General features: G+C 42.9%; 1 protein-coding gene across 1 annotated transcript in view; it reads left to right on the forward strand.

The window, feature by feature from the left end:
- Nucleotides 1-16,982, forward strand: part of MAPRE1 (microtubule associated protein RP/EB family member 1) — a 30,893-nt gene that overhangs the window by 11,405 nt on the left and 2,506 nt on the right. Inside the window, exons 3-6 of the mRNA XM_025932403.2 lie at nt 5,819-5,964; nt 8,526-8,733; nt 11,255-11,376; nt 15,996-16,148. Of these exons, the coding sequence (XP_025788188.1) occupies nt 5,819-5,964; nt 8,526-8,733; nt 11,255-11,376; nt 15,996-16,148 (629 nt within the window). The remainder of the gene's footprint in view (nt 1-5,818; nt 5,965-8,525; nt 8,734-11,254; nt 11,377-15,995; nt 16,149-16,982) is intronic.

A 16,982-nucleotide genomic window follows, 5' to 3' on the forward strand; every position in this document is an offset into this window, starting at 1 on the left:
TGACCTGAGCCCAAGTTGGGCGTTCAGCTGACTGAGCCACCCAGATGCCTCAAGAAATTTTTTTCTAATATAAGTAATTTAGGTCTTCCTTATGGAACATTAAGAAAACCATAATTTGCTGTAATGTCACAATTAGTGATAGTCATTGTTATCTTTTAGATGTATTTTCCCCCTTAATTATGGCTTTATTTATTGAGCACTTATCATAGGCCAGATACTTTCCAGAGTGCTTTACATATATAACCTGGGAGATGAGGACTGTCATCGCCATTTTATATGTGGAGAAACTGAGGCGTAGTTAAGCAACTTGCCCAAAGTCATTCATTTTAGCTGTACTTTCAGTACTTTCCTATAAGCGTTAAACATAATCGACATACACTGTATATATAGTTTTTATTTTTTGAATAACTGAAGGTTTCAAAGTGGTTTAAAATTCAAAAGGAACAAAAAGATAAACAAAGATTAAAAAAAGATAAATTGAAAAGTTTCCTTCTAACTCTGTCAACTAGTCACTCCCATTTTTGCTCCAGAGAGAGGGTATATGTACAGGCAGAAACATCCATCCATATTTTATGAGTGTGTGTTCTCTTTTCCTCCTTTTTACACAGATGGTAGCATGTGTAATCACATTATATATTCCAAAGTGTTTCATCTCCATATAGCTGATGCCACTTTGCTTTCTTTTTTGTCTGTGTAAGACCTGGTTTCCTCAGAGCAGTCCCCTGTCAGTGGACATTTGGTTTCTTTCCAGTCTCTTGTTCTTACAGACCCTTAAATTAAATAACAAGTACAAGCGCATGTATGTGTTGGACAGTTTTGTTTCCTGCTTTTAAAATTAAAATAGGATTATTTTTCCCATGTTAAAATAACTTGAGCCTGATTTTTTTTTTTTAATTTTTAAATTTTTTTTTGTTTTTAGAGAGAGTGCATGTGAGTGGGGTAGAGGGGCAGAGAGAAAGTTTTTTTTTTTTTAATGTTCATTTTTGAGGGGGGGGGAGGGAGGGGGGAGGGAGAGAGAATGAGACTGTCTTAAGCAGGGTCCGTGCTCAGCGCAGAGCCCGACATGAAGCTGAGATCATGACCTGAGTCAAAATCAAGAGTCAAATGTTCAACCAACTGAGCCACCCAGGGGCCCCTTGAGGCTGATTTTTTTTTTTTTTAAGTTTATTTATTTTGAGAGAGAGGGGGAGGGAGTGGGAGAAAGAGGGAGACAGAAGGGGGCAGAGTGAGGAAGGGAATCCCAAGCAGGCTCTGCACCATCTGCACAGAACCTCACATGGGGCTTGAACCCATAATGACCTGAGCAGAAATCAAGAGTTGGACAGTTAACCATCTGGGCCACCCAGGCGCCCAAGGCTGTTTTTAATGTCTGCATTAATGGCTCCTCATAGCCCTCTTTTTCCCAATTTTATTCCTCCTTTAAGATGACTGACGCCTCACCTATTCTCTAAAGTCTGAACATGCTTACATTTAGTAGTTAGTGTGTTTTCCGTGTGATGTGTTAGAACCTTGGGAGCTCTTCATCTGGAGTCTTCTGGTAGACAAGCATCTCTCGCATGGAATGTTGGCTACAGCTTTCGTCTCATGCTTCAGGGCTCTTCGCACCCGAAAGGATTGAGAACCAGTGCACTTGAGATCTCGCAGGCTTTTGGAGTAGGGGTTGCACTGTTTCGTGTTCTCTGCTTGCAGCACAGATCTTGGTAGGGGGGTGCCGTAGCAGTTGGTGAGACTCAGCAACATACAGCTGGTTCTGCCCTAAGTCCGTCTACATCTTCAGGCCACAGATTATGTGGGCCTGTTCTCCTGCCACAGATCGCTGGGTCAGCAGCCATCTGAGAGGGGCCCTGCTTGTGTTGCCAGCCTTTGTTCTTAAAGCAGACTGGACTGCAGGCTCCTTTTAACCTGTTCTGTATCCAGTTGAGACATTTCTAGGCCAGGAGTTTTCAGCCCTTTTGTGAAAGGCAGCTGATAAATTTTTTTCTTTTAAACATTTGCCTTCTTTTTTTGTGTGTTCTTTTTTTTTTTTTTAATTTTTTTTTTAATGTTTTATTTATTTTTGAGACAGAGAGAGAGAGAGAGAGAGAGACAGAACATGAACGGGGGAGGGGCAGAAAGAGAGGGAGACACAGAATCGGAAGCAGGCTCCAGGCTCTGAGCCATCAGCCCAGAGCCCCACGCGGGGCTCAAACTCACGGACCGCGAGATCGTGACCTGAGCTGAAGTCGGACGCCTAACTGACTGAGCCACCCAGGCACCCCTTTTTTTGTGTGTTCTAATTATAGAAGTAATATTTACTGGGGCTCCTGGCCAGCTCAGTCAGTGGAGGGTGTGACTCTTGATCTCAGGGTTGTGAGTTCAAGCCCCACGTTGGGTGTAGAGTTTACTTAAAAACAAAAAAATTTTTTAAAGTAATATTACCATAGTACATAATTGAATATTTAAAAGATAGAATGCATCCAGTACCATCCCCCAGAGATGGCCACTATTTAGTCATTTTTGATCTAAAAAACAGTAATTTTGTATGGTTTAACCGGATAGGTTGTATTTTCTTGTAGTTATTTTTCTATACATATATATTAAATGACTATTTATATGTATGAAGATATTTTGTAGATAAGTTTTTTATATCTTGCTCTTTCTTTTAATATTAAATCTTGAGTTCCCCCCCAAAATAAAAAAATGGATTTAAAAAAAATTTTTTTATAGTTTATTTATGTTTTGAGAGAGAGAGAGAGAGTGTGAGCAGGGGAAGAGCAGAGAGAGAGGGAGACACAGACTCCAAAGCAGGCTCCAGCTTCAAGTTGTCAGCACAGAGCCAGACGCGGGGCTCAAACCCACCAACCACGAGATCATGACCCGAGCCGAAGTCAGACACCCAACCTACTGAGCCACCCAGGCACCCCCCCAAAAAATGTATTTTGGATACTTGCATAATTTCTCAGGAAGATGGTGTGCTAATTGATTGCTCTTACTGTTGGACATAAAGGTTGCTTCCATTTTTTTTTTTTTAACACCCGTGAATAAAGTTAGCATAGTTTTGTAAGTGAATCTTTGCCCTATTTTTTTTTTTTTTTAATTAACTGTCTTCGACTGGATCCCCGGATGTGTTTATATTTCTTTTGTGAATTGTCCAATTACCTTGTCCATTTTTATGAGGTGTTAATTAATGTTTTTCTTTATGTATCATTTTTCTGCTTCAGCCAGCTACAGTGTAGCAGCATGGTATATCTTTTCTCCCCATCTAGGAAATGCTTCTTTATTCAACTGTAAGTTGTTCTAAGAGGATGTAAGATGATGGTACTATGCAAAAGAACGGTGGGCGGGGAGTTCAGGATACCTGGGGTCTGGTTCTAAGCTTGCTCTCTGGCCTCTGTGGTCTTGGGCCACAGTTTTTCGTCCTCAGTTTTTAAATTTATGATGGCTCTAAGGATTCTTCTGGCTCTAAAATAAGGAACTGTGATAGTTCATCAAACAGGTTTTTTTCTGAGAAGCATATGACTACTGCTTTTAAGTGGTTTTGGTTGACTTTAGCCAGAAGTTCATGGATGGCTTGAGAATAGTGTGCATTTAGTAAATGCACATTATTTTGCTGTTTCAGAAAATTTCCTTTCATGTGTAGAGCAGTGCTGTGGGTATAGATGCTTAATAGATTATTTTCTGTGTGTGTGTATGGGTTTATGTGCATGTGTTTTTTAAGCTGATTTTTATGCATCACATTTACATTACAATTAGTAAATTGTAACTCTTTTTATTTTTTTTTTAATTTTTCTTTTAATGTTTATTTTTGAGAGAGACAGAGACAGAATGTGAGTGGGTTAGGAGCAGAGAGAGAGGGAGACACAGAAGCAGAAGCAGGCTCCAGGCTCTTGAGCTGTCAGCACAGAGCCTGACGCGGGACTCGAACCCACGAGCCGTGAGATCATGACCTGAGCCAAAGTCGGACGCTCAACCGACTGAGCCACCCAGGCGCCCCAAATTGTGACTCTTTTTAAATGTAACAGATTACCCTTCTTTATGCTCTCAGTTTGTTAAAGAAACTTGGTCATTGTCCTCTAGAATGTAGGAAGCTCTTGGTGTCCCTATTTTAAAAATATAAATACTGCTAATTGAGTCCCTGGACCTAGAATTCCTTCAGTATATTTTTGTTGGACAAGAAAGTAAATCTGGCACCTCGAAAACCAGGCTTTCACTTTCTGATGCTTCTTTCTACTCAGACTGTCACTGTGGTCACTGAAGTGCTTCTGCCCTTTGCATCTTCTTTCCAAAAATGATGATAATGGCACTGTTATGCTAGAACTGGCCGGGAGCCAGATTGGCCTGATTTAAAGTAAGTTGACAGTGCGTATTACAGCAGTCTCGCTCTGCAGAATGCCCCTTGGTTCGTCCCTCGGTTTCTTGTCCCTACCCCTGGTTGGCTCCTTTGGCCCCTTTAACCTTTAGCCCTGCAGGGACAGTTCAGTGCACTGGGAACCCTTCCCTGTCTGAGGAGAGTGTGGTCTGGTAGGCATTAGAGGAGTTACATTCATGGACATTTTAAGCACCAAGGAAATATTTTTGGGGGTGGTGATGGGAAAAAATGGGAAAGTGGGGGGAAGGAATGAAATTGGAAAGCAAATGGGATGAAATCTATGTAATGATTGTCTGTAGTTACTTTAAAAAAATTAAATGGGAGAACACAAAAATGTCTTCTATTTAACTTTGTTTATAAACTGTTGGGTTAAGTTTATGTAGAGATGTAAAACCTCAGGGAGACAGTCCTCTTAGAAAAACATTTATTTAACCTGGGTCAGAGGATGGATCTTTAAAGTACTTGGGAAATCCCTACTCTTGCTTGTGGAAAGGAGGGTATGTCCTTGCAAAAAACCAGAGTCACCTCTCTTTCTGTTTTTGCTCTTCTAGGCATTCGTTTTCTTTTTCTTTTCTTTTTTTTTTTTTAAGTTGTTTTTAGAGAGAGCACACGTGATTGGGGGAGGGGCAGAGAGAGACAGAGACAGAATCCCAAACAGGCTCCACAGGGTCAGTGCAGAGCCCGATGTGGGGCTTGAACTCACACCCTGAGATCATGACCTGAGCTGAAATTGGACTTAACCAGCTGAGCCACCTATGTGCCACTCGTGTTAATTTTTCTTTATAGTGGTCATTTTATTGTCATGCTGGTTTGTTACAAAGAATAGTTTTAAAATTTCATAGAAACATTTCTTTTCTCCTCATCACAGGCTTCTGCATTGCAAGTGTGTTAGAACTTAGGTGAAACCAGTCTTGTTACTGATTTTGATTAAAATTTTTTTTTTTTCAACGTTTATTTATTTTTGGGACAGAGTGAGACAGAGCATGAACGGGGGAGGGGCAGAGAGAGAGGGAGACACAGAATCAGAAACAGGCTCCAGGCTCCGAGCCATCAGCCCAGAGCCTGACGCGGGGCTCGAACTCACGGACCGCCAGATCGTGACCTGGCTGAAGTCGGACGCTTAACCGACTGCGCCACCCAGGCGCCCCTCTTGTTACTGATTTTGAGAAATTGACTGAAGTCATGTGGTAATGAAGCTTTTGGGTTTTATAGATCTACCTTGTTTTTTTTTAATTAATTAATTGTTTTGAAGTAAACTCTACCCCCAATGTGGGGCTCAAACTCACGACACCAAGATCAAGAGTTGCATGCTCTGTCAATGGAGCCAGCCAGGCACCCCAGTAGGGTCCGATTTACCATTTTTTGAATTGTACGTGGGTTAAATAGGTCTGAGTAAAAGTTCATCCTGCTTTTTTAATCATAGCATTTAATGACCTAAGTGTGTATTTTATTCTCTTGTTGTTCATTCAGGGGCTGCCTATTGTCAGTTTATGGACATGCTGTTCCCTGGCTCCATTGCCCTGAAAAAAGTGAAATTCCAGGCTAAGCTAGAACACGAATACATCCAGAACTTCAAAATACTACAAGCAGGTTTTAAGAGAATGGGTGTTGACAAAGTAAGTAAATTTTATTCTTTCATTTAGATTTTTCTTTTTAGGTTGTTTCTTAACTAGTAATTGTTACTAGTGGACATTTGCTCCCCTTCCCCCCTCCCCCCCCCAGCCCAATTCATATAGTTATCTTTTCTCCAGTTAACATAGAATTTACTGGGAGCAAAGTTTCCCTCTACCCTCCTATCCTTGGTTCTCCTGTTTTTCTCCTTTATTTTGAAGTTACTAGTGTTTGGAGGAATCAACCTGTAAATCTGTACTCATGATTTTTTTTTTTTAAAATAATACTGTTTAATCTTTATTAGTCTGAGATCTAATCCTTTTTATCCCTGGATTTACATCTGTAAAGCATAGCATATGGTAGAATAAGTAGTTCTAATAGAGAAGATTTTAGAGATACTTGCTTTTTATAGCAGGGTAGAGGGAAGATCCCTTGTGGGTGCTGGCAAGTTCCCTTTTGCCCCCAATGATATTTGAAGGTACCAGAAACACAGTCCACCAGACTTCATTAAGGACAAATGTTATCTCTTTTTTTTTTTTTTTTTTTTTCCAACGTTTATTTATTTTTGGGACAGAGAGAGACAGAGCATGAACGGGGGAGGGGCAGAGAGAGAGGGAGACACAGAATCGGAAACAGGCTCCAGGCTCTGAGCCATCAGCCCAGAGCCTGACGCGGGGCTCGAACTCACGGACCGTGAGATCGTGACCTGGCTGAAGTCGGACGCTTAACCGACTGCGCCACCCAGGCGCCCCTATCTCTGTTTTAATAGATAATGTATTACTGCAAAATTAATGTTTCTCCCCTCCCCGCTCATTAGAATGGTTCTTTTATTTTTTTAAATTTTTTATTAAAGTTTTTTAAATATTTAGTTTTGAGAGAGAGAGAGATAGACTGAGTGGGGGAAGGGCAGAGAGAGAGAGGGAGACACAGAATCTGAAGCGGGCTCCAGGCTCTGAGCTGTCAGCACAGAGCCTGTTGCAGGGCTTGAACCCACGGACCATGAGATCATGACCTGAGCCAGAGTCAGACACTCAACCAACTGAGCTACCCAGGATCCCCTAGAATGGTTTATTCTTTTAAGTCATTTTTGGGGAAAAACATTTTTTTAGTAAAGTTTGTAATCACTCATTATCTTGCTGGTGTCGCTGGTCTGTATTTGCTGTGAAATCAGTCTTATTTTTATTTTAGTTTTGTCTCTATAGAATACATAGAACATACATTTGTATTGAATGAAAATCATTTTGTTACCAGGCATAGTTTAAACTAGGTGTAGCTTATTATATGCAGTAATTTTTCTTTTCATAGAATTCTATTTTATTCTATTTATTAAATTTTTTTTAATGTTTATTTTATTTTTTGAGAGAGAGACAGAGCGTGAGTAGGGGAGGGGCAGAGAGAGAGGGAGACACAGAATCTGAAGCAGCTCCAGGCTGTGAGCTGTCCATATAGCCCGATGCGGGGCTTAAACCCATGAACTGCGAGATCATGGCCTGAGCCAAAGTCGGACACTTAACCGACTGAGCCACCCATACATCCCTATGCTTTATTTTTTTCAACAAGGAAAATTTCTAAAGCATACAGAAGTAGAGCGACTAGTACGATGATCCCTCATGAACTTCAGCAATTATCAAATCATGGCCAGTTTGTTTCAGATATACCTTTACCCCACCTGCTGTAGTCAGGGAGTATTGAGAAGTGAGTTCCACATGTAACATTTTGTTTGTAAATGCTTCAGTATCATACAAAGTAATTTCTTAAAATTGTATTTATTTGCTTAGAGGGGTAAATATGGTTCAGATTATTACATACATTCTTCTTTATAAAAATACAATTGCCACTGGAATCCTTGAAGAGTTAAAAGATAATTACACTCTGGCCAACGGTCCAACAATTTGAGGTCATAACTGATAACATGATCCTTGTACAATAAAAAAGTTTACAGGGTCCTTAAAGTATATTTTAATAGGATTGGAATTACTTGAAAAACATAACCGTTTTGTAGAAATCTGTTCTGGGACTGATTATGTACCTTGAGCGGTTTTTAAGACAGAATTTTTTTCCCCCTTTCTTTTTTTTCTGGATGAATATATTTTTTTTTTTCCAGTTTTACTGAGATGTGGTTGACATGACAGAATTTTCTTTAACAGTTCATTGTAGGTACCGGTGGTTGGTTTGTGCTCTAGGTTTCAAACTTTGTGATAGGCACTGTGGCCGTGCAGGTTGCATAGGAGATTTACTCTTTACAGTGCAGTGACATGTCTTCAGATGCCTTTGGATATGTGTATGTGACTTCTATATGATACAAATGATGCTTATTCTTTTGCCTTTCTAATTCCTTTTGATGGACTGGGAGGGTGGTTGCCAGGTCTAAGTACTTTGTGGAAGGCAAACTGAATTAAACTCGCTCTATAAACTTTCAGGGGCTTACTTAGCACTAAGTTCTTGCCTCTAAAAATTTTTTTTTCTCCTTTTGGCAGAGCTTTATACTGATTTGATGCATGGACATGTTTGATGCTTGCCAAAAGCCTCTTGCTTTGGGCTAAATAGTCTTGATATTTCTCTGCAGATAATTCCTGTGGACAAATTAGTAAAAGGAAAGTTTCAGGACAATTTTGAATTTGTTCAGTGGTTCAAGAAGTTTTTTGATGCAAACTATGATGGAAAAGACTATGACCCCGTAGCTGCCAGACAAGGTCAAGAAACTGCAGTGGCTCCCTCCCTTGTTGCTCCAGCTCTGAACAAACCGAAGAAACCTCTCAGCTCTAGCAGTGCAGGTAAAACAACAAAACAAAAACACCATTTCCAAATAATAGTATTCCAAGTATTCATTCATTCAGCCTTCAGTCAGAATCTCTTGAGCAGCTGTTGGCTTTGGGAGATTAAGCAGCTCACTCCCAGCCATGTGGTATGAGCATGGGTTGTGGCACAAGGCAGACCTGTGTTTGTTCTTGGGTCACTGTCGCCCTGTTTAAGCCATTTCATCTCTGCCCCACAGTTTATTTCTGTATAAAGTGGGAATTTCAGTACTTGTCCCAGAGGGTTATTCTTGAGGCCTGAATGAATTCAATGAATTTAATTTTGTCAACACTGTTTACTTGTGTGGGGTAGAAATTCTTCAGGTCAGCTCACATAGAAGAGAGCTTTAGTTTGAACATGAGGACATTTCACAGGACCCTAGGATGGGAAGTTACAGCCAGATGTGAATACCTAGGAACTGAAGGAGTTTCCTAGGTCTCTTAGGGACTGTGCTTGGCTCTCTGCATCATCGTTCTGTCTGCAGACCAGCTTCCTGTGCTTACTTCAGGCTTCCCTGTCCTCCCTAAAATTTGAGCTGCTGAGTGGCTTTGGCTTGCTGTGATGCCAGCAGAATCTGGGAGGCAGTTTTTAGAGACCTTCTCTAGAAGGTTTTGGCCTGGTAGGTTTCCCAAAACCTGTAGTGTATTCATGAAACACACATACGCTTTGGGACAGGGCAGGTGTTCTACAAATGCTAACTCCTCCTTTTCCAGAAGGTAGCAAGAATATTAGTTAAGATCCCATAGTACCTTGAGAGAGAGGCTGATCCATCTGGTAGATAGAGAGGGACATTGAGTACTCTTAATTTTCATAGCTTTATGGATATACAGCTTTATTAAGATGTGATTCATTTGCCGTACAATTCATCCATTTAAAATAGACAATTGAGTTCTTTTTAGTATATCTACAGGTATGTTCAACTATCACCACATCCAATTTTAGAATATTTTTATTACTCCCAAAAAGAAACCTCGTGTATGCCCTGTCGCAGTCACTTCCCATTTTCCCCTAGCTCTTCCCTTCCCCTGATTGCCAGGCAACCACTGATCTGCTTTGTCTGTGGATTTACCCATTCTGGACATTTCACATAAAGAGGATCATAGAGTATGTGGTCTTTGTGTCTGGCTTCTTTCACTTAGCATAATGTTTCCCAGATTCATCCACGTTGTAGCACGTGGCAGTACTTGGTGGTTTTTAATGGCTAAGTTATACTGCATTGTATGGCCGTACCACGTACCATGTATCTGTTTACCACTTGATGATCATTTGGGTTGCTTCCACTCTTGAGCTGTTATCAGTAGTGCTGCTTTGAACACTCCTATATAGGTTTCTGCGTGGGCCTATTTTTTCATTTCTCTTGGCATATATCCAAAGGTATATACTTGTGGAACACAATTCTTGGGTCATGTGGTTACTCTGTTTGACCTTTTGCAGAACCATCTATTTTCCAAGTGGCTGCAGCGTTTTACATTCCCATCAGCAGAGTGTATGAAGGTTCTGATTTCTCCAAATACTGGGTGTTAGCTTCTTAGAGTGGGGATCTGTGTAGGTAACCCTGTGCATTTCGTATTTCAGGTGCTGGTAACAGGCAAGTGGAGACTTGTAGTAAGCATTCAATCTTGGGGATGAACGCAGACTAGAAATCACCCAGAGGAATGCCTGTACTTGTGGGTGAAAGGCCTTATGGTTACTGAATAGTTTGGGGTATCAGGAAGATCAGATATTTTTAAGCCTGGCATAATGTGCAGCTTTACAAAATAGTTGCTGAATACATGATTAAAATCATGGGTGATAAATTTACCTCAAGGTAGCCCATCCTTGATTGTTTTAACTTGACTGCTCTTTCCATGTTTTAACTTCACTACCTTTTTTGGCTCTACTTACAGAGAAGTCTGTAAATCCTAGTCAGGGTGCTGCTTTTCTCTCATAACCCTCCTAAACACCTTCTAAAAGTGAACAAGGTGCAGGTTTTGAGGTAATTAGCGGTAACAGCAGTCTCTACCACCCTCCCCTTCCCAAGCCAAGAAGCTTGAGGTTCTAAGGTAGAGGGCATCTGACTTCCCAGATGGGGAACCTTGGGCACCTGACAGCAGCTGGGGCTGTGAGCTCACTCCTGGCATGAAGTTTGCCTTTGCTCCATGGAGTTGTCCCTGTTAGTGGATTTGGTTGGAGCTAGGTTAAGGTGGACCGTCTGTATGCGCCAGAATGACTGTGTCTCTTTCAGGTGATAGTCCTCTTAACCCCAGTGGAAGAAAGACCTCACAGAGGGACTCATTCCCAGCACCAAAGATGGTGGCTAAAGTCGGTACTTGACTCTGCTGCCAGGATAAAAACCACCTTGGGCAAACGTGGGAGTGCTGTCTTGCATGCTGGGCTCTCTACGTTGGGCCCCTTCACTACACAGCTGTGGAGGGCAGTTGTTCACAGCCTCTTCTTGCCCCGTCCGTTCTTTTGGTCTTGAAATTTCTCCTCTTAAAAAAAGCTCTGCTCCTCTCTCAGCTCCACAGAGGCCCATTGCGACCCACAGAACTACTGCAACCCCTAAGGCTGGCCCAGGTGTGGTGCGAAAGAATCCTGGTGTGGGCAACGGGGATGACGAAGCAGCTGAATTGATGCAGCAGGTAGGCACCTCCTCTGTCCAAGACGGGAGTCGCTTCGGGGGACGGACACTTGGCAGCACTGACCACGGGAGGGCTGTCGGTGCTCTTGCAGAAAGACCTGCCGCGCCCCCCTGCTGAAGCAGTTCTCGTGGCATGTGAGCGCTTTGGGTGCTGTGTGGGGACCGAGAGGGTGCAGGAGGAGGTGGAAGAGAGGGGTCAGGCGTTTCTAAGATCTGTTAGTGTGATGGAGACCGATGTCTTTGGAAACCCACCCCTACGCTAGAACCCTGTCGAAGGTTTCTGGAACCGTTAGGGTTCTGTGGGATTCAGAGAGTGTCTCTTGAATTTTGGCTCTGACAAAAGATGAAGGAGAGTTCCTTTCTAAATAGTAATTAAAAGAAGACTGCACGGGCTCTCTGCTGAAATCCTGGGTCACTAGAGATCCAGGTTACAGTGGAACTGGTATGGAAAGCCCGCTGTTGCTCTTTTGTTCTTAATCAGTTCAGTGATTTGAAATGCATACTTCAGGATTAGATGTTCTCAAGGTACTTGTCAGAGGTCTCTGTGGATCTGAACAGAGTTTAGACTTTTACGTGTTTTCTCACCAGTCCGTAGAGTTTTGTTTGTTGGATTGCTTTTGGATGATTCTATTGATTAATTCCAGTTTTAAAGTCAGGGATGCTCTGTGATTCCTGTGAGTTTGAGATCGAATCCTTTCACTTTCCTAAAAGTCAAGTCTTAAAACCTAGAGGCAGTGACCTCACTTTGACCTGGAACCTCTCGTGACCCCAACCCTGCTCCTTGGAGTTCAGGACGTAAGAACCTGCCAAGAGATCACAGTTTTTTGTTTCGTTTCATTTCGTTTTGTTTTGTTTCATTTTGTTTTGTTTTGCTTCGTTTCAGTCTTCCATTTCTGCATGCCCTGTGCTCCTAGGTGCCATGGGAATGTCAAGGTGACTGGGTCACCGTCCCCATTAGTGTGGCTGCCTCGAGTGCCCCCTGGGCGTGGTCACTGTGAAGTACAGAAGTCCTGGAGAAAAAGACTTCCCCGAAACTGTTGGTTTTCAGGCAAGGATGTACACAGGAAGCAATCTCATAGAAAAGCAGTGTTGCTGAGGCCAAAGCTGGGTGGCCAGCACAGGGTTGATCTTGTACTCTGTAGGAGAAGACACGGCAGCTTCTGTGAGACTGCTGCTCTTGGCTCACTCAGCTTGTGTCCTATGTGATGGGGCACAGGCTTTGGGTTCTATACATTTGGGGATTTTCCTGACTCTGCCATTTAACTTCTTGGGGTCAGTTAACCTCTCTGAACTGACTGTGTGTTGTGTGAGGTGGGGCTGATATTTTGCTCATGGTAGTTGAGCGGGCCACATGAGCTGATGTGCTGTCAGGTTCTTCGGGTGGGGTTTGGGATAAATGGGGAAAATGGCAGTGGATAAGAGACCATTGTAATTATTATGGCTGTTGTCTGTGGTCTTGATAGAGTGAAATAGATTCTGAATTGTCTTTCTTAAAAGTTCACGGGAGCCCGATTGTCTCGGTGAAATATACAGATGTTAATGATAAAAACAAAAATAGCTGACGTTTTGAGAGCGGTTTGCCATTGCTCTCCCAAGTGCTTCAGTTTCACTTTTGCACTTTTGTGTTAGTCCTGTGAGGCCTCGCAGACCAGGACAGTGTGCCTGGGGAGGTCACGGGACCTGCGCTGGGGTTTGAGCCAGCTGCCTCACGCCTGCCTCAGAAGTACTTTGGCTTGCATGGGGTTTCCATTTTAATTTTTTTTTAATGTGAAGGATTTTTTAGATTTTCTCCAGGTTGCCAGAGTCCTTACCTGTGATACTCTGTCACTGATCCCTTGGCTCATTGACGTGATCTGTCTGGCCCTTGGAAGTATTTGAATTTGTGCCCCTTGATAAAGGTGTAGAGGTCTGGGGAACGTGACTGATGTGGGAAATAGAGCAAGATGCGCTTCTTACGATAAGAGGACAACAGTGTATTCTTCACAGATTTCCTCGTGGTGTTCATTTCCTTAGGAGAGCTGCAGTGATTGCACCTTCTTAAGGCATCCTGGAGAAATTTACTTTTGGTTGAGTCCAAAGCAGCAGTGTTCGAAAGAAGGAGAATGCAAACCAGACATGTGAGGCGTATCTATAATTTAAAATATTCTAGTAGCTACATTTAAAAAAGTGAAAAGAAACACATGAAATTTCTTCTCATGACCCATTACCGAATCTATCCAAAGTGTTATCATTTTAACATGTAATCATTACAAATAATTATCAATGAGATATTTTATGTTTGAAGACTGTACTAGGTCTTTGAAATCCAGTGTGTATTTAATATTTACAGCCGGTCTCAATTGCATTGGCCACATTTCAAGTGCCCAAATAACTACTTGTGGCCCCCAGCTACCATAGTGGCCAGTGTAGGTCCAAAGCATTCTCCTTGGGTTTCCTAGATTATGGCTATTACTTTACTACAAGAGAAAGTTTAAGAGTGGCATTGATGACTAGCCACAGGGTTTTAATAACCTCATTAGTAAGCATTTAGAGGAGTGGGGAGTGAAAGCCAGTGACTTGTTAGTGTATACTGAGTATTTCGTGTGTGTTTCTTGTGGATACATAGTTACTGAGTGATATCCTGGAGGAATGCTGCGTTGGCCCCACAGGTGGGGCCCAGAAGGCTGGGTTCTGGTGCCCTTGATGATTTGTAGGCCTGAGGAGGTTTGAGTGGGTTTGTGGGTGAGGCACTAGTGAATCATGAGTGGTAGACTCCAAAGGATAGCATACCTTTTGAAGCCATTTTGACTTCCTTTTCATCCTCTGTCACTGATATGATTAGAAGGCCTCTTCCCTGGCTCTTGGATCTTGGAACTGAGGATTTAAGGCAGCTTCCTACTGGTGGGGTTGGTCAGTTCTTGCCCTTCTATCCCCTAGCATGTTCTGCTTTGGGGCTGATAGTTTAAAGAAAGCAACAAGCAGCAGTAAAGTGATTTCTGTGGTTGATAAAGGATGAGTGAAAGACTGTTTAGAACCTTGATTCGGGTTGGTCTGTTCAGGTCTTTGATGATGAACATTGAAATTAAGTAATTGACAGAATGGTCCTGGTGGTTCTTGTCACCCGCTCCTCATCTCCGGAGGCTTCGTGATGGCAGCTTCTGAAGGGGGAGTTTTCTTCCACCCTGGGACAGGACTTGATCCCTTTGACTGTAGCTGGCTGCTTTGTGAGGTCATGGGGAAGCTAAAGAAGTGGTTTGCTTCAGATTCCAGCCAGTTCAGAAGGTTGGACTAGATTTCTGCAGTGCCTTTCTGGCTCTCAGAATTCCTTGCTACCCAATTGTTCTCCGCAGCTGCACCTTTGATTTCCTGGCTTGGCCTTCTCTGTGGCCCCGGCCTGTGTGTCCTGTGAGGATTTTGTGCTGCGTGGTATGCCTTTTAATTTTCATGTCGTGAGAGTTAAATCAAATTCACATGTCATAGATTTGAATACACTGGAATGAAGATATGTGTCGTGCTTCAAATGTGCAAAGGGCCCTGAGAGTTGTTATGACTTTTATTGCTCTTGGTTGGATAGACCTGGCCTAAGCACTGAAATTTATTTCTTCATGGGCCTTTTGGGGGGAATGAGAGCCCCTCAGCAGGGCGCCTGGAGGATTCTGCAGCACGCATGGTGAGCCGATGGGATGCTCAGTGGAGCTAGCTGTGGAACATGGTGGGTCTGCCCCTTGCTTCCGTGTCCTGTCTCCCTTTTTTTTTTTTTTTTTAAATTTTTTTTTTTTTTTTTTTTTTACGTTTATTTATTTTTTGAGACAGAGACAGAGCATGAACGGGGGAGGGTCAGAGAGAGAGGGAGACACAGAATCGGAAACAGGCTCCAGGCTCTGAGGGGTCAGCACAGAGCCCGACGAGGGGCTCGAACTCACGGAGTGTGAGATCGTGACCTGAGCCGAAGTCGGCCGCTTAACCGACTGAGCCACCCAGGCGCCCCTCCTGTCTCCCTTTTGAAACTCTCTTGGGAGAGAGACAGGTGCCAGGATCCTCTCCTCTTCTTTTGAGTCATGGATCGCTTCCCCCGTCCCCAACATACGGCAGCCCGGTAAGAACCATTGAGTTTTCCATGCCCAGGCCTCTGTCACTTGTAGCTGTGTTTGACTAGCAGTAGTCATCTTTAGTCTTCCCCTCCTGGCTCACCATTTCTATCCTGATTCTCTGGACCAGACTGTCTCTTTCCATTGACCTTCACATGCAGAAAGACTTGGATTTGACTGACCAGTGCCCTGATAAGCACACAGTTTATGATTGTTGGCCACCTTGCTTTGCTGGGTTGTGGACTCTGCTTCTGTATTTGTCTCTGGATCCCATCGTTTTTTTCTCCTTGATCTTTTCTCAGTCCCTGAGAAGTTCCCTCATGTTTCATGGTGTGGCCTGCCTTTTCCTTGGGGTTGTTAGAGTCAAGATGGCCATGAACAGGCCCACATTATTTCTTTGGAGATGAAGAAAACCGATATTAAACTAAAGTGGGTGTTTGTCCCTGTTAAGAGTTTGATGGAAGGCCACCTCTTCTTCTGGGTTAGCAGGTGGTGTGATATGTTATTGGTATATAAATGCCAAGTATCTCACCCTTTTCAATGTCTTATGCAGGTCAACGTATTGAAACTTACTGTTGAAGACTTGGAGAAAGAGAGAGATTTCTACTTTGGAAAGCTAAGGAACATTGAATTGATTTGCCAGGAGAACGAGGGGGAAAACAACCCTGTATTGCAGAGGATCGTGGACATTCTCTACGCCACAGACGTACGTGTTGACATGAGGATGTTTTCTTGCCATTTGCCACCAGAGAAAATAAATTTTATCTGGTTGGTGTCAGCCGACTCAGTGCTGATGCTTGTATGTTCCAGCGTAGCAATTATCAAAAGACTTGGACTTTGACCCCTCAGAGTCAGCTAGAGAACACCTCTGCTCAACCTCCGCCTCTGCCTTGAGGTCTGTGAGCCTTTGAGTCAGGAAAAGGACATGGAGGTGGCTGGCTTGCCCTGCTTCTGTAGTTCATGGCCCCTGATAGGCGATGAGTGCTACAAAATGCTCATAACGCCACCATCCCCACTCCACCCCCTACGGCTTGGACCCCTCAGCCTGAGGTGCTAGCTCCATTTTATCATGACCTGGGAACCAGGTACTGGCCCCTTTTCGATGTTCCCTGCCCACATCTGTCAGATTGTATCTTTGTGCTTGGTTCCCATTTCCTCCCAGTAGTTTATGGGCCAGTTTCTTGGGATCCATGTGTATTAGTACACAACCGAAGCTGCTGATATTAATCATGACACATTAGTTGATCATGGAAGACTGATTTTCCCTAGATTTAGGATTTGCTATCTTGCTATGTTCACTGTTGACTGGCTTTACTTTTGTGTAAATCTGCCATACCTAGCAAGGTCTGTAGGATCAAGCTGCAGTGTATATCTGAGTGTTTTATGGTATAGCAGTATACGAACATAAGGTAATATTAGTATTGTCATTAACGCTGTTCTCTAAACATATCGAGTGAATTTGGGGGGGATCGAGACATGATGAAAAAAATACTTTGTTCAATAAATCCTTATTCTGGGCTTGCTCTGGGCAGCTAATGAA

This window comes from Puma concolor, chromosome A3 (assembly GCF_028749965.1).
Source record: "Puma concolor isolate L17-30 chromosome A3, mPumCon1.1.hap2, whole genome shotgun sequence".
Classification (NCBI taxonomy): Eukaryota; Metazoa; Chordata; class Mammalia; order Carnivora; family Felidae; genus Puma; species Puma concolor.